The 23,500-nt window shown below is 32.8% G+C and overlaps 1 protein-coding gene across 3 annotated transcripts in view; it reads left to right on the top strand.

Annotated features, from left to right (window-relative positions):
• Nucleotides 1–23,500, top strand: part of AGMO (alkylglycerol monooxygenase) — a 299,655-nt gene that overhangs the window by 121,667 nt on the left and 154,488 nt on the right. For all 3 annotated transcript variants that reach the window (XM_045564799.1, XM_045564800.1, XM_045564798.1), the window contains exon 5: nucleotides 2,254–2,349. In XM_045564799.1, the coding sequence (XP_045420755.1) occupies nucleotides 2,254–2,349 (96 nt within the window). The remainder of the gene's footprint in view (nucleotides 1–2,253; nucleotides 2,350–23,500) is intronic.

Below are 23,500 nucleotides of genomic sequence, written 5' to 3'. Positions count from 1 at the left end.
CGTAATGTAAGCCTAAAGAGCCTTGGAGTAAAAATGACATGGGTTTGAAGGCATGATAGAAATGGATGCATTTAGCAAACAGTGTAAGGTCCTTGACTCAGGTAGTAAGAGTTACTTGGAATGTGAAGAAGAAGAAATTTTTTCAGCCAAGTTAGTACCACTTGCCGATTTATGATGGAAGTGGCGTTTAAAATGGTTTAAAAAGCTATAGAGGATTTGGCAATGCAAAGATTGCAGGTAAAGAAGAGGATAAGTGGGAATTCTCATGCTTGGACCACATTTACAAAGCTTCTTTCAGTTGCAAAAATTAGAACCTTGGTTGTAGCGTTAGATTCTTTTTATAGCATTGTATTAATTGTAAGAAATTTTCACTCCTGATACATGTGAGTTATCTCCTGACCCTGTATTTTATTTTTTATTATAAATGTGATTTTTTTAATTCATAGTGAGTTCATTTTTCCATTTATCTGGTTATCGTTATATTTACTGATTTGTAAGATTTAGGACATTGTTTCATAAAATAAGTTTTTAGGAAATCTAATCCTGTGCAACACTTACTAAGAAATGTGAATCATAGCAGTGTAGTAAAGACTCTGAAAAGTCCTGTGTTGAAGAAACTTTACTTGATAACTCACTCACTACTTCGTGTCATATTTGACAATAGAAACACCATTGCCATAATAGCTGTTATTATCTCAAGGGACTGAATCTCCACACTTTGGGACATTATAATGAACTATAAATATTCATCTGCTACAGACAGTCTTTCCAAACAGAACTATTTGTTAGCATCCAAAGTAAGTTATTTTGCATTTTTCTCACATCTCAAAGAGGAAATTCCCAAACACCCTTTAACTTAAAGGACTTATATTATAGGTCATATATGTTTTACAAATATTTGCTATCAACCTATTGTAAGATAATCATTTTAATATATCACACACAAAAAATCAAATCATAGTAACATAGATCTTTTGGAACAGAAACAATGGCTAGATTTTAAATGGTTTTCCCCTTCACCATTAATTCAAGAAAACCAAAACCTAGATAAGTATAAGAACTTTGTGAATATCACTGAGGGAGTCTATAGTAAAACCATGGATTAAAAGTTGATCTCTTGAATAAGAGCCCAGTGTTCTTTTGTTGCTAGCTAATCTCATCCTTTTCTGAATAATCCATTTATGAATAATAAAACTGATCTTGTTTGTGATGACAGTTGAGATTTTTCATGACTTGAAGTTTAGAAACAAAAACTAGAGAGCAATGCCCAATTTTAAATGCATAGTCATTACTAAACATCCTTATAATGACATTTTGCCTAATTGAGAACCAAAGCTTTAAAATAACTTATAAATAAAATTATAGTATTCAGAAGAAATGTTTTTAAACATCTAGTCTTAAAAATATGGACTCTGTAAAATTGGAAATATAAAGTGGAAGTCAGGCTCATTTTATTCTTAATTCTTCATTTAATAAAATGTTTTCTTCTAATATTAAACCACTCTTGAAGATCAAAGTCATTAGTAGGACACAGCAGATTGTGCTTATAAGTTGATTCTAACTGGTTCCATGGTTCAATTATAACCATGGTGGGTTTTGGTTGTTTTGGTTGTTTTTCCAAGGTAGAGTCATTTCTATCTATTAGGAAACATGGACCTTTAAAATTTTTTCCACTATGACACCACATCATACCTCCTTCCTTAATAATGTTGGAAAAATTAGGTGACATGATGCCCTCTATCAACCATATAAAAACAAATTTAAAAGAGAAAATATATGGTATTCTCTCTTTATATGAAGTTACTTTCTCTTATTACAATTTTATTTTATTACTGAATATGCCAGGTAATAATACACAGTTTGGGAGCTGTCAAGAAATAGAGGCACATGCTCCTACATTTTTTTGCATAAAGAAAGTATTATATTTGTGTGTATATAAAAAACCTCTTTAATTCCAGGAAACAAGTCCAACATTTTCAAGATTAAGGAAATAACACCCAACATATGATATTTTAAGTAGAAAATATTAAATGCAAAATAGAAGTCCAGTGAACTTAGCTCCAACTTGTCTGCAACTTTATCACCATGTGAAAAATTAATGTTGCAAAGTCAAACACGGCAATAAAATATACAGAAAAGTATATTTGTTGAAAAAACATACACTTAGAATGTTGAACCATTAATAAAGCTTTTATTAATATGTTGAGAAATCCTATATGCAGATTAATTTCTTTTAAAATATTTATCTTTCAGATTTTCTACACTCCCCTGGCCCTCTTCATACCACCTTCAGTATATGCTGTTCATCTTCAGTTCAATCTTCTCTACCAATTTTGGATCCATACAGAGGTAAATCTTTTCTTTTTTCCCTAAATTTTCTACATAAATAGCCTGAAGCAATGTCCTGGAAATCCACTAGAAGCTGATTTATTGTGTAAGAAAAATCTTTGTCTGCCTTTTTTAAGGAGAAACATCTGTTCATTTTTATTCCTTTTTACTGAATATATATTGCAAAGTTTATAAGAAGCAATGAGGCCAGTTGGTCTCAATTAAATAAAACAATTTTTGAACTATTAAGTATCAAAACATATTAATACTACATTCAATACAATATCTTCCTGTATTATAGTTTATTGAACGTTAGTTACCAAGAGATGTTGAAATTCATTTCAATTTAGAGATAAAAAATATGTTAATATAAGTATGTGTGTTTGTATATGAACTCCTTAAAAAGTCTTGAAAAAAATTCAATGTTTATAGAAATTATGAAAATAATTTTTGATTGAAAAACATACTTTGAGTTTATATTTTTTGAAGTTGTTCAATATGTTGTTGGGGTTTTTTCCCCACCAGAAAAACTGAAGAAATAGAATATTGGGGTCTTCTGTGGCATCTCAAATTGTCAGACTTTAATGTTTCCAGATAGATCATTAAGCAACCGATTGGTTTATGAACTATTATACTGATTTTGTTGCTAAATATAAAAAATCCCAGATGCAGCGAAATTCTTACTTATACTCATGAGTACCCTTTTAAGCATTTGGTATTTATCGGAAGCTTTTTGAAGTTACTGGAGGAAGCACGTTGACAGATGTTGCAACTGGTTGAACACCACCACAAATCACAGCTGCACTAAATGTGAAATCTTGATACAACAAAGTGCATTATTTCATTAAGCTGCAATATTTTATGCTACTGATTTACTTGGAATAAAGAGACTGTTACCCTGACTTCGGACATATGTGGCATTATGTGAAGACCTGTCATGAAATAGTATTGTGTTTTATGATGGTTGATATGCATCAAACACTCAGTACTACAACCATCTGAAAGAGTTGTTGAGGCCAATTCTGACTTTAGAGGTCAGAGACCAAATTTGTTTAAATCAGTGGAGGGAAGCTTTCTGATGATTTACATGGAGGGGTTAAAGGAGAATTACATTTTATGGCAGCTCCGCTCCAGGTCATACCACGTGTTAGGTCAGGTATTAGTCTGGATACAGAACAATGGTGCCTTAGTAACTTCTGCCTTTTCCTGTGTCCCTCTGAGAGTTCTATGAGCCAGGACTTCAGTTCCACCTCAGGAAGTAAAGAGCAAGTGGTGAGACTTACTCATTTTAAGCTCAGAACCTCCAGGTGGCTTCATTTCCAGTTCAAAAGCAATGCTTAGAACCTCTCACTTGTATTGTGCTTCATACTTTTGAAAGTACTTTCCTATGTGTAGTTCCTATAGGTGAGCTGCATGGGAAGGAATAACACACTTTCTAAAGTCATACGGTTTGGATGTTAGAATTTTAAATTATATTACTAGCTGTGAATACATTTCTGAGATGTTTCACAATGGTGCAATTTAGTTTATTACATACAGCATACTCCCATTTGTTTACAAATAATAGAATTATTCAGGAAGGAGAGCCAAGAGACTGATAACAGTGGCAGCTTCTGGAGAGAGGAGCAAATGGAATGAGGAACTGCAGTGGGGAGAAAATTTAACCATTTATTGAAAATTATTTTTATCATGTGCTTGTCCTACTTTCTCAATTAAAATTAATATACAGATTAAGAAAAATAAAAAACAAAAATGAAAGCAATGGCTTTTAGTTTAGAAAAATACCCACTTAATGTGTACCTATACTGTAAAATGTGTTGACCCATTTAAGCAGATTGTGTACTGTTTAATATCGGGCAACATACTTAGATCTCCATTAACAGAAAAAATTGTGAGCTGTTGATATGACAATGTTGGCTAGAGAGCCCTGTACAATCCTGAATAGAGATTTGATTCTTATGAAGAACAGTTATCATTATAACAGGGACCTGGTCTTAAGGAGATACTGATATTCTGAAAGTGAAGAAGATTCAGTTACCTTTAAATCAATCAGGTTAGGATGACAGGAAGGAAAAAAATGTAAAATCATGTTTTTGAAAGATTGTATATGACAGAAAAAAATCATAAAAAAGCTGAATAGTTTATTGAAATTTTCTGTATATTTTTAAGTTATTTTAATGAAGAAACAACAGGTCTAGTCTCATCTTCTTTCATGAAAGTTACAAAACATTTGGCTTGAAACTGTACTCTCACTTAATTTTTGTGACTACATTTTTGTTTGTTTCTTGTTCATTGATCTAAAGTATCTGCAGTACATATTCAGTTATATTCTTTTCTTGTGAATTTATTAAAGCCATTAAGAAAACTGTTTTACTTAATGAATGTTCTTAATCTAATAACTGGAATGCTATAAGTATTTTTTGAGATATTAGCTGTTTTGGGGGTGTTAGCTGAGTTTACACAGTATAGTAGCAATAGTATCATTACCCGTTACCTTTGATTTATCTTAAATTTACTATCATATTGTTTATGTATATATCATATGATATTCAAATAGAGAAATATTGTAAAAGAGAAATAACTTAATTCTTTGATATTGGAGATTTGACCCATATAATTCAATAATTTTTGTAGTACTAAACTGAAACCATTGGACAGACCATTATGGCAATATTACAAATACAAGGAATAATCTCTTTATGTACTGCTATGGATAGACCTCCCAATAATCAAGGTACATAATTAGATATATGATGATATGTATATTATAAAGGGGGAAACTACTATGTATTTTATCTGATCAGATATGCATAAAATATCTCTAGAGGGACATATGGGTAGCCAACTGTTTTCCTGTAGGGAATGGTATATGGGATGGCTGAAAGATAAGGATTTCAGTGAGACATTAACATTAATTGTAACCATTTTAATGTGAGTGAAGAGAAATATCTTTGCAGTATTATTTAGCTAAGAACTAATGACGTTGGACAGCTTTTCATGTATTTATTGGATATTGATGTATTTGCTTTAATGAACTCTCTGTTCAGGTTCTTGTCTATTTTTTATTGGGTTGCTGGACTAATTGACTTGTTAATATTATTTATAGACTCTGGGCTAGGCGCGGTGGCTCACGCCTGTAATCCTAGCACTCTGGGAGGCCGAGGCGGGAGGATCGCTCGAGGTCAGGAGTTCGAGACCAGCCTGAGCAAGAGCGAGACCCAGTCTCTACTAAAAAAATAGAAAGAAATTAGCTGAACAACTAAAATTCTATAGAAAAAATTAGCTGGGCATGGTGGCACATGCCTGTAGTGCCAGCTACTTGGGAGGCTGAGGCGGAAGGATTACTTAAGCCCAGGAATTTTGAGGTTGCTGTGAGCTAGGCTGATGCCACGGTACTCTAGCCAGGGCAAAAGTGTGAGACTCTGTCTCCAAAAAAAAAAAAAAAAAAAAAAAAAGACTCTAGAGACAAGTCCTTTATTATATATATGTATTTTAAAGTATCTCCTTAACTTGTAGCATGTCCTTTTATTGTATTCCTGATGACTTTTGATAAGCAGAGATATTGAATTTTGAAAAATTTTTATGTTTTTACTTTATGGTTAGTTTTTAAAAATATTCTCTCTAAGAAATCTTTGATTATCACAAACTCTGAAAGACTTTCTGCTAGGATTTCTTTTGGATCCTTTAGTGTTTTAACTTTTACCTTTAGGCCTGTGATATATTTGAATTAACTTTTACATATGGTATGTGGTAGGGATTAAGATGCCTTATTTCTATACACATAACCACTCATTACAGCACCATTTATTGTAGAGACTTTTTTTTAAATCCATTCCATTTATTGTAGAGACTTTTTTTTTTTAATCCATCAGATGTCCTTGGTGCTTTTGATGAAAAGAAATTGGCCACGTATGGTTGGACCTATTTTAGACTTCTCACTTTCATTGATTTGTCTGCCTTTCCTCACACCAATACTTCATTGTCGATTACCTTTGATTTAGAAGAAGAATTGCTTATACATTCTATAAAATAATTTGCTTAATTTTCTCTAGATTTTTTTCATGCATGATTTTGTGGTCTTCGAACAAGGACAGTTTTATTTCTTTCTTTCCTGTATTTATGCTATTTACTTATTTTTCTCTCCTTATTGCTCTGGCAAGGAGCTGTAATACAAAATATAAGTGGTTAGAGGAAGAGGTAAGCATCTTCCACTGGCTTGATCTCTCTCTGTCTCTGTCTCTCTCTGTCTCTGTCTCTCTTTCTCACTCACCCCGTGTGTGTGTGTGTGTGTGTGTGTGTGTGTGTGTGTGTGTGTGTGTTAGTGGTTGCTCTAGGAACTATATATGCATTCCTGTCACATTCTACCTTGAATTAATGTAAATACTACTTATTATAAACATAAGAATCTTACAGCATTATAACTCTTCTATGCCTCCTAACTTTTTAGCTAGTGTTCTTACATATGTTAATTTTTCATGTAATAAATCCCAAAATATTAATTTTATTATCCTAGATTTAATCAGTCAATTGTTTTTTTAAAGTAATCAAGAAAATAAAAGAATGCATCTTATATATGTGCCAAAATATTTACCTTCTACTACTCTTCATTCTTTTCATTAATCCAAGTTTCCGTCTAGTATTATTTCCTTTCAGTCTGAAGAACTTTAGCATCTTTTATAATGCAGGTCTTTAGCAACAAATTCCTTTCATTTTTATCTGTCTTAAGGTATCTTTATTTTTTCCTTCATTATTGAAGGTTATTTTTCTTGATATAGAATTCTTAATTGACATTTCTTTATTGATTCTTTCAGTACTTTAAACAGATTATCCAGTTGTCTTTAAAGCTCAGTTTGTTCTAATATTTCAATTTTCATATCATTGTTATTCTGCATATAATGTGTCTTTTCACTCTGAGATGTTTCTAAAAGTTTTCTCTTCATTGTTGAATTTTAGTAGTTTGACTATGATGTGGCAATGTGTTTCTTTGTACCATTAATCTTGATTAGGATTCACAACTATGTATTTTTTAAATCAAATGTCAGAAGAAAAAGACTTGACCGTGATTTCTTTAAACATTATTTCTGTCTCTTTCTACCTCTCCTATCCTCTAAGAACATCAATTGCATGTATATTAGACTGCTTGATATTGCCTCAGAGATTAGTAATGCTCTGTTAATTTTTAACATTTTACTTTCTATCTTATGTAGATCTGATAGCTTCTTTAACTTGTCTTCAAGTTAATTTACATTTTTACTTGCTTTTGATAATCTATTAAGCCCATTCAGCAGATTCTTATGGCAGGTATTTTACCTTTAAGGTCTAGAATTTCCATTTTTTAGTTTAGAAATAGTTTTCATTTGTCTGCTGAGATTCTCTGTCACTCATTTTGACTATCTTTTCCTTTATGTCTTAATAATAATGAATTTAAAATTCTTTTCTGCTAATTCCAACATCTGGGTCATGTTTAGGTCTACTTCAATTGACTGTTTTTGTTTTTGTTTTCCTTGATATTGATTACATTCATCTTTTTCTTTGTACATCTAGAAATATATTGTTAATGTTACATGTTAATCTCTATGACAAATTTGTTATAGATACTCTAGATTCTGTTATATTCCTCTGACTGATCCTTATTTTTGTTCTGGGAGGCAGTGAAATAATTGGCTAACTAGGCTTTGTTTTTGGAGACTTTGATTTATACTTTGCTAGAACATGTGTTTTTGGAACTGTCAGTGATCTTTAATTTATGGCAAGGACTGTCCTTTTTCTGTATATGTAATGAAATGCCTGAGTTGTTTACAAAGCGCCTCTCACTTGGTGGGATTTGAACTCTAAATTCTCTTTTGCTAGCACCAGGCAGCAGTTGAAATCTGTGCTCAGCAATTTTTTAGCTTCCTTCCTGTCTTTTTATAAGGTTCCTCAGTGTCTTGGCCTATGTATGGACAATTTAAGAGTTATTCAAGGATATAGGGCAATTTGTATGTAGACATTGTGGCTCCCCTTCTTTGGCTCCTTTCTTTCTGGGATTTCCCCCTTTCAACTTCCAGTGACTTTTACAGTCCCAAAATTTCATCTGTGACTCCTAACCTAATAAGCCTAGCAATTAATTGTTCTTTGAGCTTTACTCCCCTTCTCCTTGAAATCAGGGCATGCTTTGGAGCAGCTATTCTATTAGAATGTTACTGTGCCAACTGTATTCCCCAAATGCAAATACTGCCCATTTAGTGATCTACTTGACAAGCTATGAGGAAAACAAATTCTTCTCATCAGCAATATTCTATATTCAAACAGCTGTCTGAATTAGACCTTTTGCCTGGGCATATATTTATGATAGACCTAAATAGTAAAAGTCAATAGAAATTAGAATATAGGAGAACTGTAGGGATATAATGTGCAAAATTAGAGAGCATAAAAAATGTGTGGTGGAACTATGAAGCACTATACCAAAAAGATAAAAGAAGTCAGAAATTTGCAGAAGTTAGCCAACATAGAGAAGAATAGAATAGAAACATGTTACTTTATTCCACCCAAAGCAATAGAGTGGTAGCAGCATGAGCAGAGACTTAGCCTATCTGTCTTCTATGAATACAATAAATAAAGTGGTTTGCTTATTGCCTTTTTGTAACAAAAATTAATTTTCAAATAAGTCTGGGAGTATTTATCTATTATTCAAAATTGTGTAGAGTCTGCTCAAGGTCCAGTCATGTGTAAAGATTTAGTTTTCTTTTATGTAAATATATCCATTTTATCCATCTTTTTAATAATACATCAAGAAAGAAAAAATACATAATACATGTGATGTGAATATTAAAACGATTACAGAGAAACATGTTTAGTTAATATCAAATTTCTATAGCTGTTATTTTGCCATTTGTGTAGGTGAGAAATGTATTGGAATTAATAAACTAGATGGCAAATTTTCTTCATTAACAAATTAAATATTTATTTTGTGTAAAGAAAGATGACACACAGGAAGATGATCTTGAATATTTCACATATTATTATTATAAAATCTTAAATATGAATATTGTAAGCACAGAATTAGTCATTTCAAGTTTTTTTTTTTTTAAAAAAAGATGAATTACAAAAAAGTGATACCTTTTTTTTTTTTTTGAGACAGAGTCTCACTTTGTTGCCCAGGCTAGAGTGCCGTGGCATCAGCCTAGCTCACAGCAACCTCAAACTCCAGGGCTTAAGCAATCCTACTGCCTCAGCCTCCCGAGTAGCTGGGACTACAGGCATGCGCCACCACCCCCAGCTAATTTTTTCTATATATATTTTTAGTTGGCCAGATAATTTCTTTCTATTTTTTAGTAGAGATGGGATTTCGCTCTTGCTCAGGCTGGTCTCGAACTCCTGACCTGGAGCGATCCACCCGCCTCGGCCTCCCAGAGTGCTAGGATTACAGGCGTGAGCCACCATGCCCATCCCCCATTTTTAAAATATAAACTGTGTCCTTCTTTTTGTAGCCTTTGGGATTAAATTTCCTGAGTTTGAATCCTGACTTCATTTCTTACTATGCCTATGAACTTGAGCAGAATTTTTTACCTTGTTGTGCCTCAGTTTTCTCTCATATAAAATGAGGATAATAACAATACATAGTATCTTAGTCCATTTCCTGCTACTATAGCAGAATACCATAGACCTTGTAATTTACAAAAAAATAGAAATTTATTTAACCCAGTTTTAGAGGCTGGAATTCTAAGGTCAAGGTGCTGACATCTAGTGAGGGCCTTTATGCTATGTTATAATATAGTGGAAGGGCAAGTGAGCCTGCAAGACAGGGAGCAAACAAGAGCCAAATTTATCCTTTTATTGGAAGTCCACTCCAGATAATTAACTCACTTTCCACTTGAGCAATAACCACATTAATCCATTCATGAAGGCAGAGCCCTCACCACCTAATCACCTCTTAAAGATCGTACCTGTTAACACTGTCACAGTGGCAATTAAGTTACATCATGAGTGTTGGAGGGGTCATTCAAACCACAGTGTATACAGTGTGAGGATTAAAAAAGATAGTTCATGTTCTAAACTAACAATGAAAACCTTACTTGACACGTTAACAGTACTAAAAATTGTTTTCAGTATTACTTGTTATCTTTTTGCAACGTCAATTCTTATTTTACTGCATGTCACTTACTAACCATTAGCCATCATTATAATAATTCATGTACATTTTGTGACATAATTTTAATGCAATCCATATTTTGTCTAATATTAATTATTAGTATGAATAAATGCAAATGAATTGAGATTTAAGGAAATAATGCATAACTTACTTTAGAAAAAAATGCATTAATTATAAGAGTTTGGAATTATAATCATTATAATCATGGAGTCATTATTCAGTTTTTTTGTTATATTTTCATTTTTTCTGATTCAGAAACATACACATATTATTTAATTCTCCAGGTTTAAGACATCTTTTTAAATATTTCAATTATTATATTCTACAGACATTTATAGTGTGTTCTATTGCATTCCTAGAATTGCATGTAGTAAAAAGGTCAAAAAAGGATTAAATACTAGCACAATGGGTTACAATTTTCTGGATGAAGAAAAAATTGCTAACTTTGAAGGATATATGTAAGAGAAAAAAAAGGACTGGAGTTTAGGAGGACAGTTACAGTTATCTCAGGTCAAGAATTCTGTTACTTATAGCTGTGACTGGATGTTCCAAGGAAAATTTAATGAGCTATCATTTTATTTATTTGTCTATTTATTTTATTTTTTGTGTCATATATTTATCCACCACTCAATATTTTTCAGTACATTTTTAAACATTTTAAACAAATATTACATCTTCATAACAACTTTTTGAAATAAATTGGTAATATTATTACCTTCAGTGAAATATACTAAGTAACTTCCCCTGGATCACATGGTAAGTGTTGAACCTAAGGTTTGTACAAAGTAGTCAGGCTCCATATTCTTTGCTCTCATCCACTACACAATGCAATTTCCCTCTAGATGGGCCATTTCTGATCTTAATGTTATAATGAAACACCTTGCATTAAGCATACAATATGTGCCAAGAAATATTTTTTTTACTTAATTCCCACAAAATAATTTGAATCACTAAAGACTAAACTTTTACAGATTATAACAATTGGATATAAGTTCAATTGACTTTAGTAAGGGAGCTTTATTTTAAGGGTGCATTCAGAAGTACATGATAGGAAGCCATTCTAGAAATGTAATAGAAATTTTTCAGAAAATTAAAATTTTTATATTCACCAAGGAAACACCTTTCCTTTTAAAGCTAAGAATATCAAAACTCTATGATTTATATAAGGTAACACAGCTGGCTTCAGAAATGAATTTTGGCCATTATTCACTTGTCATACTTTTCAAAAAAATGTATTATATTTATCCGGTTATGACTCAGTATACCATGGCAGATGCAGCACAGTTCATAAAGAACCGGTATGGTAGAGTGAAAAGATCAAGGCCATTGGTTAAGACAGAGCTCAGCTGTAGTCTTGCCTGTACCAAATAACTGTGTGTCTTTCATCTATATCTATTAGCCCCACCTTAAATCTAACCTATTCTCAGAGGTCAATCCTCCTAAAAATACTTTGGTGATGTTCTATTGCTTACTGAATAAAGTCTAAATTTTTTGCATTTTGTGTTCCTAGTGCAATGCCTTCCAACTACATCTCCTGTTCTACATCCCATTACTTTCCATTTAGTGCAATTCAGTTGAACTGGATTATATTCCATTTCCCAAATGTATCTGATATCTAATCTTTGCAGTTTCTCTCCTTTTCATATTTTTATGTTATAATTCTGTACATTCTTCAAAGCTCAACTCAAATTTCCCCTTCTCCATGAAGTGTTTCCCCCATTAAGAGCAAACCCTAGATAGCTCAGACCATGTGTCAGTCACTGTGCTAAGTATTTTACCTGTATTTACTTATTTAATTATCAGAAAACCCTATTGTACCCATTCAAAGTAAGGAAACTAAAGTATTAATATATAGAGGTTATGTAACTTGCCAAATGTTGTTGCAGCTTAATTAGGAAAAGATCTGTGATTCCAAGCTTAATAAACAATTCTCACTTCTTTCTTCCTCTGAAATCCCATATCATTGATTTTACATCTCTTAGAGCTAGGATGTCCACAAGTCCCAGTTTGCTTGGAGCAGCCAAGCAAATATATGCCTATTTTTCTGGCATAATTGTTAATAGCATACCTTTTAACTCTTTAAACCATTCATATACACTCTTTGAGTTTTCCTTCTAAATATTTTCAACTCCTCTTACCCTTTCCTTTTTTATTGCCCAACTTAATTTATGCTTCTTCATCAATTATATAGGTGGTTACAATAGCATTCTACAATAGCATTTTTCTACTGCTACAAACTCTTTTCTTTCCTATATATTTTCATAAAACTGTGATGATTATTATAGAGCCCAAATAATATTAGGGTACTCCCAAAATGAGAACAAAGAAATTCTTAAATGACTCTCTATTGCCTCCACCATCAAAAACCTTAAATTCATGAATTTAGGGCTCTTAAAATACGACCCTTACTTACCACTCCCATCCCATCCCATCAGTCAGCCAGACCAGCCAAACCTCACTGCTGTTTGCTCCCTCAGCAGATGAAACACTTGGGTGTTCCTTGGACTTGCACATGTTCTGTCTGCGATGTCCTTTTTCCAACCATTCTTCATGATCCAACCCAATTACCACTTGCTCTGGAATGTCTTTCTTTCACTCCTAGTTGGAGTTAAGTGTGCTTTTCTTTACACTTCTGTGTTTATTTCTATTTCCACATTGGTAGTTAAGGGTTAAGAGCATGAGCTCTGTTGGAGGGCATAAAGGACACAACACATCAGTTATGGCATATGGGAAACATCCAATTAATAATAGTGAAATTTAACACTTATACCACTGTATTGTATTTGTTGTTTCACTCTCTGTCTCTCACATTCTTCTCCGTGTTCCTTTTTTTTTCCCTTTTCTTTTTTTTTCTTTTTAATTTTTTATGTATGTATTTTTTTTGTTTGTTTGTTTATTTGTTTGTTTTGAGACAGAGTCTCGCTCTGTTGCCCGGGCTAGAATGAGTGCTGTGGCATCAGCCTAGCTCACAGCAACCTCAAACTCCTGGGCTTAAGCGATCCTACTGCCTCAGCCTCCCCAGTAGCTGGGACTACAGGCATGTGCCACCATGCCTGGCTAATTTTTTTTCTATATATATTTTTAGTTGGCCAGATAATTTCTTTCTATTTTTAGTAGAGACGGGGTCTCGCTCTTGCTCAGGCTGATCTCAAACTCCTGACCTGGAGCGATCCACCCGCCTCAGCCTCCCAGAGTGCTAGGATTACAGGCGTGAGCCACCACGCCCGGCCTCTGGGTTCCTTGATAGCAAAAAATGTCTCTCATCTGTTATGTTAGTGTATGTCCATGTGTATGTACATATGTTACATATATACATATACATGTAAATTCTAATGAACACAATTGTTCACAAAACAATAGCTATAGATAATTATTTTTAGTGTTAAAATTAATAAAACATTGTTATGTATCTATGTTTATATATTTGTACTTATATTTATATATGGAATGTATTTATGCCATATCTTTCCTAATATAGTTTAAGTTTTTGAGGGTTATAAGCACATACCATTTGGTATTTTAGGGAATTTGGAGACAGAAGAAAATTATATTTCAAAATATGTGGTTTTGGAAAATACTTTAACAAAAATCAAATTTTATACTATTTTTTAAGTCAGCATCAAGTGTTTATTCTAATAATACTTTATCAAATGAACCTTTTGTTCTTGAAATAAGTTGGGGCATTTCATAGCACTCTTGCCACCCTTGCTCCCTTTTACTCCTCCCTGACTTTCTGTCTTCATTTCTATTTTCTTAACAGCTTCTTTTTCTTTAAAATTTAACTTACTTCAACATTTTTTTTATTTCAGCTTATTATGGGGGTACGAAAGTTCAGGTTATATATATTGCCCATGTCCCCCCATCCCCCCGAGTCTGAGCTTCAAGGATGTCCATTCCCCAGATTGTGCACATCGCACTAACATTTTCATGTCACTAAGAAATTGCTTATTTAGTCTAGAGCTTGAATGCTAAATTCTCTTAAGGATTTAAGTTTTAATGTTTCCAATGTTTTATTTAATATATTCTTAGAAATATTTGATATCACCCTGAGTCAACATATCTAAAATGTGTTTCACTATGCCATCTACCTTACATCAGCTACTCTCCTTCTTCATTTCCATTTCTTTAAAGTCAACATCAAGATCATCAGATTTTGGTGTCACTTTTTGCTCCTTGATCTTTCTTGGAGCCCATCTTTAATGAAATCCCTATACATTTCTAGTTCTTTCTGAAAATAATCTTTCCTTCTATGCTAGTTACTTTTTCAGAGAATTCACCACACCCCCTTTAACCAAATGTGACATATATATATATATATAAAACAAATATGTTATATATATATGTTATATATATGTGTAATATTATACATACGTTTTATTTTTATATATATATATATATATATATATATATATATATATATTTTTTTTTTTTTCCTGCAAGGCAAAGAGACCATTTGAGTCTTCTGACCTGAATTTTCACTTTTTGGCACTAACATTTTGAGGATCACACCCTACTTTGATAATCTGCTGGGTTGCAGTGCCTCTTTGCCAAAGGGGAAAAATAAAATAAAATTTCCAGAGTTTTTATTGACATTCTTGAAGTTCCCCCATGGAGTGTCTAAAAATTTATTAATCTCTATTTTAAAATGTCTGTTGTGAAAGGATTGGAATTTGAGATCTCAGACACAAGGGATATGATAGGAATGTATTTACCAGAATTGAAGAGGAGGACATTTCAGGGACAAGGGAGCAAAATGACATAAAGGGTAAGAGTGTACATTTTGTAATAATAAAGAAATCTGACCTATCTTAGCTCCGTTAGAAGTTTGCCTGCCTTGTTTACTGGTATATTCCCAGCATCTAAGAGTACCTACATAGCAAGAACTGTTTGTTGAAAGAATGGATATGGATATTTACTAAACTTATTTAAATGCTCTCTTTGCTTCCTAATATGTTAAGTGAAGGTAATCATACTCATCCTACCTATAAGAGTGCTATGAGGATTAATGAAATAACATTTATAACATTCATAATCTGGAACAAAATATGTTTTCAAAGAATGGTACTTATTATGAAAAAGCCAAACTATTACATATTGGAATTCATACATAAAATCAGAGCTAGAATTGAAGCAACTATAATTGTTGTGTGTCACCTGCATGCATCAGAATTATCCGAGTGCTTACTCAAGATATACAATGAGTGTTGCCTTTCCAAGAACTACAGAATCTAAATCTCTGGTGAGTGAGGGTGGGGATCTGTATTTTGAACAAGCATCTGACTAAATGCTGACGTTGTGAAGTTTTAGCACCATGAATATGGGAGTTGACAATAAACTTCTTGAGGTAAAGGACTATATTTTATTCACCTTAGTTTTTCCAATGTCTAAAACTTAGATGACCATCAGAAAACACCTTTTTTAATTAATGAAAGAATTGATTATGTTAACTAGATTCTCTACAATATGTATGTGTATTGGCAAGGGGAAGAGGTAGAGGCAAGAAGAAAGCCCTCATAGCAAACACTTGGATCAGAAAGAACGTATTCATCAAGAAAAAAAAATCCTGAAGGGACATGGGGAAGGGATATGCTTTGGTACAATGTTGTCCTCAGGAGAAATTTTTACAAATGAAAATGACAGGGAAAATGAACTTATGACATTTTGTCCTTGTGGGTTTTTATTTATTTATTTATTTCAAAGTATTACAGGGTACAAATAATTTTGGTTACACGAATCACTTTTATAATGCTTAAGTCATGGTTATAAGAGTGCCAGTCACCCAGACACTGTTTATTGTACCCGTTAGGTAGGTTTTTGTCAGTCCCTCCTTTCCCCCCAACCCCCATTGATTTCCATTGAGTTTTACTTGGCTCTATGCACATGTGTGCTCATCGGTTAATTCCAATTTAGTGGTGAGTACATGTGGTGTTTGTTTTTCCATTCTTTAGATATTTCACTTAGGAATGGTCTCCAGTTCCATTCAAATTGCTGCAAAAGGCATTAACTCATCCTTTTTATGGCTGAGTAGTACTCCATGGTATACATATACCACATTTTGTTAACCCATTCATGAATTGATGAGCACTTGGATTGTTTCCACATTTTTTAAAATACTATTATCTGCAAATATTTTTAACAGACCAAAATTTGCAATGAGTTACAATAAAGAGATCTGACATTTGAGAATGGAAGCTAAAGTGTAGATTCATTGGATTCATATTTGTTTTGTTTAGTAAAGTATCTGATTCTTAGACCATGCCAGGCACATGTCTGATGATCAATTAACATTTGTTTACTAATGAATGTAGAGATCATACCTGCAATTGGGAATATGATCATAATGGCAGTCACAATATAGTGAGTTTTAGAGTAAGTCAAAAGTATGGAGTATGTATTATAAGACTTCTTAAATTGAAGCTTTGAATATGGACCACTTAACCTTTCAGTTTATCAGTTGACTTCATTTAACATAGTGTTACTATTACTTATAATATTATTCCATTTCTCACTGGATGCCCAAACTTGTACATATAAAATGGTGTTACATAAAAATAAAGTTGTATGTGGTTAAGTTTACGAGTATATCCAGTTTTCCTTCTGTCAATTTAATTGGTGTTGTTAAAAAAAACGTCACTTGGAATCCACCTCCCTTTGAAGGCATATGTTTAGCAGTTACTTTTATTCATTCTTCCAAAGAGAAACCAAAAGTGTTATTCAAAAGGTAAGCTGAAACAAATTCAAATAAAATGCTAACTTGTCCAGCTCTTGTCCTCTTGTTTGAGCAATAATGCAATCATAAGTGACAACAATCAGCCTTCAAGATAATTTATTATAAACTCAGTCTTTTAAAACTTTTATTTACTGTATAAACATAGCCCAGTCCTATTCTCTGTTAAAACTAAGCCTTTAACGCTTTAACCCTGTGGTGTGGATTCATCAGAAATTTACTCCCTGTGAGGCTCTTTATGATCCTAACAGTCCTGATGCCTCCAGATTGTTTTATTTCCAAACTATAAATATTGTTTTTTCACTCCTTAGTGTGGAAATTCAGCTACCTCCATATTACATGCTTACTGAAGTAGAAAACTGCTTAATCAGATAGGAAAACATTTGGCTGTGAATAAATCAGCATTGGTCGAGCATTTCAAAGTGTGAAACTAGGCAGACAAGCACATATCCTAAGAGCTCTACTTTCTCTTGCTTCCCTGTAGAGAAATCAGAGGCTAATATGGCCGCCGCTGCCATCTGTCTAAATACTTGAGTGGCTTGTCTTGAATTAACACAGCAGAACTAGTGGAAGATGTAATTAAGATTTTATTTTTACATTTCATCACCAGATGCTCTATAATATTAATTTATCCATGAATGTTCAGATTGATTAAGCTTTTCACAAAGAAAACAATCAGTGTTTAAAGATCAATTTAGAACTAGAGTGAAACTATTTTAATATGTTGACTTATAATGTTCACGGATTTTATCCTTTTTCTAAAACTTCAAATGAGATTTGCCATAGATTTTATTGATAGTTAAAAGTGTATTTTTAATATATTCAAACAATAAAAGCTAACATGTCACTCAACCTTTAATAGTTAAATTACCTGATATTAAACTGTAATTTCCATTGTTTAACTCTGTGACCTTTCAAAATATCTTAGCATAGTACCTTATACTTAATAAATACCCATAGAATACATTATTTCAATTTTCATATAATCAGTTGAAGAAGTTTATGATCAAGGGAAAATTCTCTACAATTCTTTCCAGAAACAATCAATGGGGCTATTTGCAAAGCCTTACTATAGAGAGCTAAATAAAAGCACACATCTTTACTAATGGTAATTTTCAGCTTGAGACCTGGAAAGGGAACACAATTTGCTTCTTAATAGATAATTCTTGTGCCAATTATAAATTAAAATTTATCACAGATTCAAACCTTTCTACTGTGCAATAGTAATTGAAAAAGAAAAAAAACGAGTGATTTTTTTCCTATCAGTAACAAGAGTAAACAAAATTATATGAAAAGGTAACTTTTTTAAAAAACTTTTTTTTCTGGAATCATTTTACTTTTTCATTGAAGAGTCCACTAGACTGTAAATAAAGTCCTTCCAGCTCCTAAGTATTACTTTACTACTTTTTTACTTTTAAAACCTAGCAAATCCCTAGAAATTCAATAAATGTTTGCAAAATAAATGGAATGGCTGACAAGACACTTCTTATTCTATTGATTATGCAGATAGCTTCTAATAAGAGATTCTGATAAGGATTTATACATACAGGATTTAATGCTCTGAAACAGATTATTTCCAGTGCCGATAGAAAACCCTCATTTGTAGTTTGGTACTTAAAAGAGTAGTTGTTTGGCATTTGAACATACATTTAATATTTAATGTATGTGATAAATGTATTTAATAAGGGTAAATATATGCATGTGCATTAATATTTGTGCCCTTCAGAATTTTTATCTGTAAATGAGACTAAGTATGAGAATATATATTATTGAAAGAATATAGAAATATTTATCACTCACTTTTCAAACAGATATGGATGAGCTTGGAGTTAATTATAAAGATCTTTTCAAATGAAAGATTCTCTAAGTTCTTATAAATACACACAATCACTTTTTTTTAGCTAAATAGAGAGATAGATCATTGAAAGAATAAAAGAACCGAAAAGGAATAGGGAGAAAGAAAAAAAAAGAAAGAGGATGAGAAGGAGGAGAAAAAGAAAGGTGAGAAGGAAGAAAATTCTCCAGGGAAAGCCAACTAATCATGATATAAATATTCATTTAATTTTAGTTTGGGCTTGCACTAAATCTTGTTACTACTTTACCTGAAAATTAATTTTTGAAGAGTTTTGCCGTTTCAAACTGCACATCAAGCATATCTTTCTCAGTTAAATCAAACTTGACAATGATTTTTATATGATATGATAAAAGTATGAGGGGCTGGCCTAGTATTTCCCTTAAATACTGGCTGCAGCGAAACAAAAGAGGCCCACAGTGGTATGGGCCCCTCTGGCATCAATCATAGATGATGCTGTAAAGACAAGTCTCGACTAGTTACAGTCAATGTTCGTCACTCTAACGTATGCTCATCTGAATGCAGGCATTTTTCCTACTATGAAGATTTCATTTCACGTCTCCCCCAACCTAGTCACTCCTCAGCATTTATCATATTGTTTGCACATTCATGTTTATAATGAGGATTCTGTAAAACACATGCTTTTTAGGACACATTTTCCCTATTATGATTTTTCCCTCTCAGGAAGCATAAATATTTGTAAGCATCACTTATTTGAAAATAACTTCACAATTAACTATGGGCCCATGCCTTTGTCTCTGGAAAGTAAGTGGTTATAAATATTCCTATGGCTTTCAATGATATATTGCAGTACTTTTAGTACCCATTACAGATGGAGAAACTGAATTATAGTAATATGTGACATTCCCAACATTCTTCTAAAATTTGACAATAGAATAGAATTAAGAGTTTTGTTGATTCAGAATGTCTCTCCTCCAATTTCAATAGTCAGAATGAGGTGAGAAGAGGCAATTTTCCAAACAATTCAAACAAACAAAATAATTTGTTTTGAATTAACTGAATATTTTTGTTGAGCAAGTCTTGTTTTCCAACTTGATCATCAGTTAATTACTCCTGTGCTTTTAACTGAACTACAGAAATATTAATACATCTAGATGGTGTTCCCCAATCAAAAGAATCAAGGAAAATAAGTCTACAATATGTAGAATGGAATAAGTTAATTGTATCAAAAACAAATTCAGGCAGGACATTAATTTGGAATATTTTATTTTGATGTTTTATTAAAGTTCAACTTTAAAAGATTTTTCAGATTAAATTCGAAAGATCTATAAAGTTGTTTTGTAGATAATTAGGGTAGTCAGAAAACTCCTAAGAACTATATCATGGAAAAAATTGTAATCAGTTTTTAGTAGACATTTAATTAATCAATTTGCCACATGCATCTAGTTTATCAATTTCCATAGCAAAAGCAGTCTAGACTGGTCGCCCAGACACAATGGCAGCTTCATAATCTTTTAGGTCTCTATCTCATTCAACTCACAGTATGAGTGCAGGGTAAGAGAGGTCATAAGAACTCTCAAAAGAAATTCAAAATCACTTGGTGATGTAGAAATTGTCTTTTTTCTCTCTGTCTCCTTTCATTGAAACTGAAGCCCTCATGAAAGTGTACTTAGAGAATATAAAAATAATTTATGATATTCACCTGCCAGTGATCACCAGAATTCAAATATCTCATCATCTAATCTCATAATTCCTTGCTCTGTGATTTTCTGGGTTTTTTAAATTCATTCATTTTAGCTATTTATCTTAATTTGCCCAACTCACTTAATCAAAGATCTTGCTTGCACTTACATTCCTGGCTTTAAACTGCAAGGCCTCCAGATTCATGTTTTGCCTCTGGCTTTGAGAATGACCACCAGGCTCATTCCCTAAAGCACCACTCCCCCCAGCTCCCAGATTAGAAATCAGAAATTATGCAGAGTCCTGAACTGCAAAGGATCAGAGCATAGAAAGCCACCCATACCCATAAAGCAGAATTCCTCAACTTTGACACTACTGAAAATTTTGGACCAGATCACTGTTATTGTGGGGGCTTGTCCTGTGTATTATAGGATATTTAGCAGCACTAAACCCACTACTCACTAGATGCCAGTAGCACTTCCCCTAGTTGTGACAACTAAAATTATTTCCAAAATTGCCTAGAGGGGGGTAATTTGAGGACTACTGCTATAAAGGCGCAAGAGTGTGAGAGTAGTAAGGTGTATTTTTCTATTTATTAATAATATAATCTTGTTGAGCAATCACCATGTGTAAGCAATGTTGTGTGTGCCATGAGAAACATAAAAAAGGGTAGGGCACTGTTTCTACCCTAGTGAAACTTGCAATATAGTATGGGGAATGAACACAAACAACTAAGACCCAAAACAGGAAGACATGAGATTAATGATATCTCAATATGCATTCAGAGAAAGCAAAAGAAAACTTCCATTGGAAAAATAAAGAAGAGTGCTTAGAGACTGTGATATTTAGGTATGTACTGAAGGAAAGGCAGGATTCTAATAAGCCAAGATGGAAGATTAAGGTCTCAGAGACAGAAGAAAGAAAACATTGGAAATCACACTGGAGAAAGAGTACAAACAGCTTTGAGTTCCAAAAATTTTGTGTATTATTTAGTTCATTCGGAGGAGCATTTTATTTGACTTCATTTTATTTTTGATGGGGGGAAATGACATGACGAGATGATGACAGAGTCTTATGGTTCCTGTTCTCTTGCTTTTGTATTTAATTCTTCTTCCGCACATCCATCAGAGATTGTGGAGGGAGAAATGAGGAGTTTGTGATAATTCCAGCAAATTATCCAGAGCACTTCTCTTGGATTAAAGTTAATCAGTGGAATTCATGGACCATTTCAAAATTGTTATTTTTATTATTTGTATATTAATAACTTGTTACTATACAAATGAAAATAGCCTAAGAAATGATCTCTGGGAAATTTAACAATTTTAAGAAATGGGCAGAAAAAATGCTTAAGTTTTTATTTGTGCAGTTTAGAGGAGAAATTAGCACTCAAGTTTTTTTTTTTTTTATTTCACCATATTACGTAGGTACAAATGTTTAGGTTACATGTATTGCCTTTGCCCCATCCAAGTCAGAGCTTCAAGCATGTCCATCCCCCAGACGGTACACACCATACCCATTAGGTGTGAATATACCCATCTCCTCCATCCCCTCCCACCTGCCCAACACCCGGTGAATGTTGCTACTATATGTGCACTTAAGTGTTGGTCAGTAGTCAGTTAATACCAATTGGATGGTGAGCACATATGGTGCTTGTTTTTCCATTCTTGTGCTACTTCACCTAATAGAATGTACTCCAGCTGTATCCGGGATAATACAAGAGGTGCTAGATCACCATTGTTTTTGTGGCTGAGTAGAACTACATGGTACACATATAGCACATTTTATTAATCCACTCATGTATGGATGGGCTCTTGGGTTGTTTCTACATCTTTGCAATTGTGAATTGTGCTGCTATAAACATTCGAGTGCAGATGTCTTTTTTATAGAATGTCTTCAAGTTTTAATGTTATGGAAACTAAAACAATATAAATAAGAAAGGCAAAGGAAATAATCTAAAATCATATGTGTTTAAGACTTTGGTTCTTAACCTTTGGGTACTTTATGTTTCCATCTGAGTATATGATGAAATGGTAAAATTTCTCTCCAGAAAAATAACATAGGGATATATTCATAAAATTTGGTCTAAAACTTAGGGCTTACCTGACCTTCTGGAAACTATGGCCTTTCTAGACATCTATGCTCCTCAGATTATAAAACCCTAACAAAAATTGCAGGATCCAAGACTTAAGAGTGTTGCTTTAGAGACCTAAGAAACATCAGAAGTGCACACAATACCAAGAGGAGCAGTTTAGAAGCCAAAATCCCTGGGCTCCTAATAAAACCTAGAATCATTTTAACTGATAAGTAGTGAAAAAGACTTCATTATCATTTTCTATTAAAGTTCTAAAAGTTTAAATTACTTTTATTTCATAGGAATTTCAGTATGTCTTAACAGCAATATGATAGAAAAATAGAAAAATTCCTGAGCTGAAACTGAAAGGCTTTAGGGCTTATTCCAAGCTGTTTAAATTTGGATGGTAATTTAATCTCTCGGTTTTATGTTGTTTTTTTTTTATAATAGAGTATTGGACTATTTTATATTAAAGCCCTCCATATGTTCTAAAATTCCATAATTTAAATGAACTCATTTAAATCTAAAAAATTAATACAAGTAAATAACTTCTAAAAATGGGAATAGCTGCAATTATTCCCAGAGTAACATATTTTCAGGAAGTGATTCAAAGCTAGATGTGGTTGAATTGCTAAATGGCTGCATTTGCAAAAGTGGGCGATAATTAAGTCGTTACGCTCAACCCTTACTAAATATTAATGAATTCTCCATGACTTTGAATCAAAAGGGTTTTCTCCATGAGAGATTCTG

Source organism: Lemur catta, chromosome 11 (assembly GCF_020740605.2).
Source record: "Lemur catta isolate mLemCat1 chromosome 11, mLemCat1.pri, whole genome shotgun sequence".
In the NCBI taxonomy this organism is placed as follows: domain Eukaryota; kingdom Metazoa; phylum Chordata; class Mammalia; order Primates; family Lemuridae; genus Lemur; species Lemur catta.
This window is presented reverse-complemented; position numbering and strand designations above follow the sequence as displayed.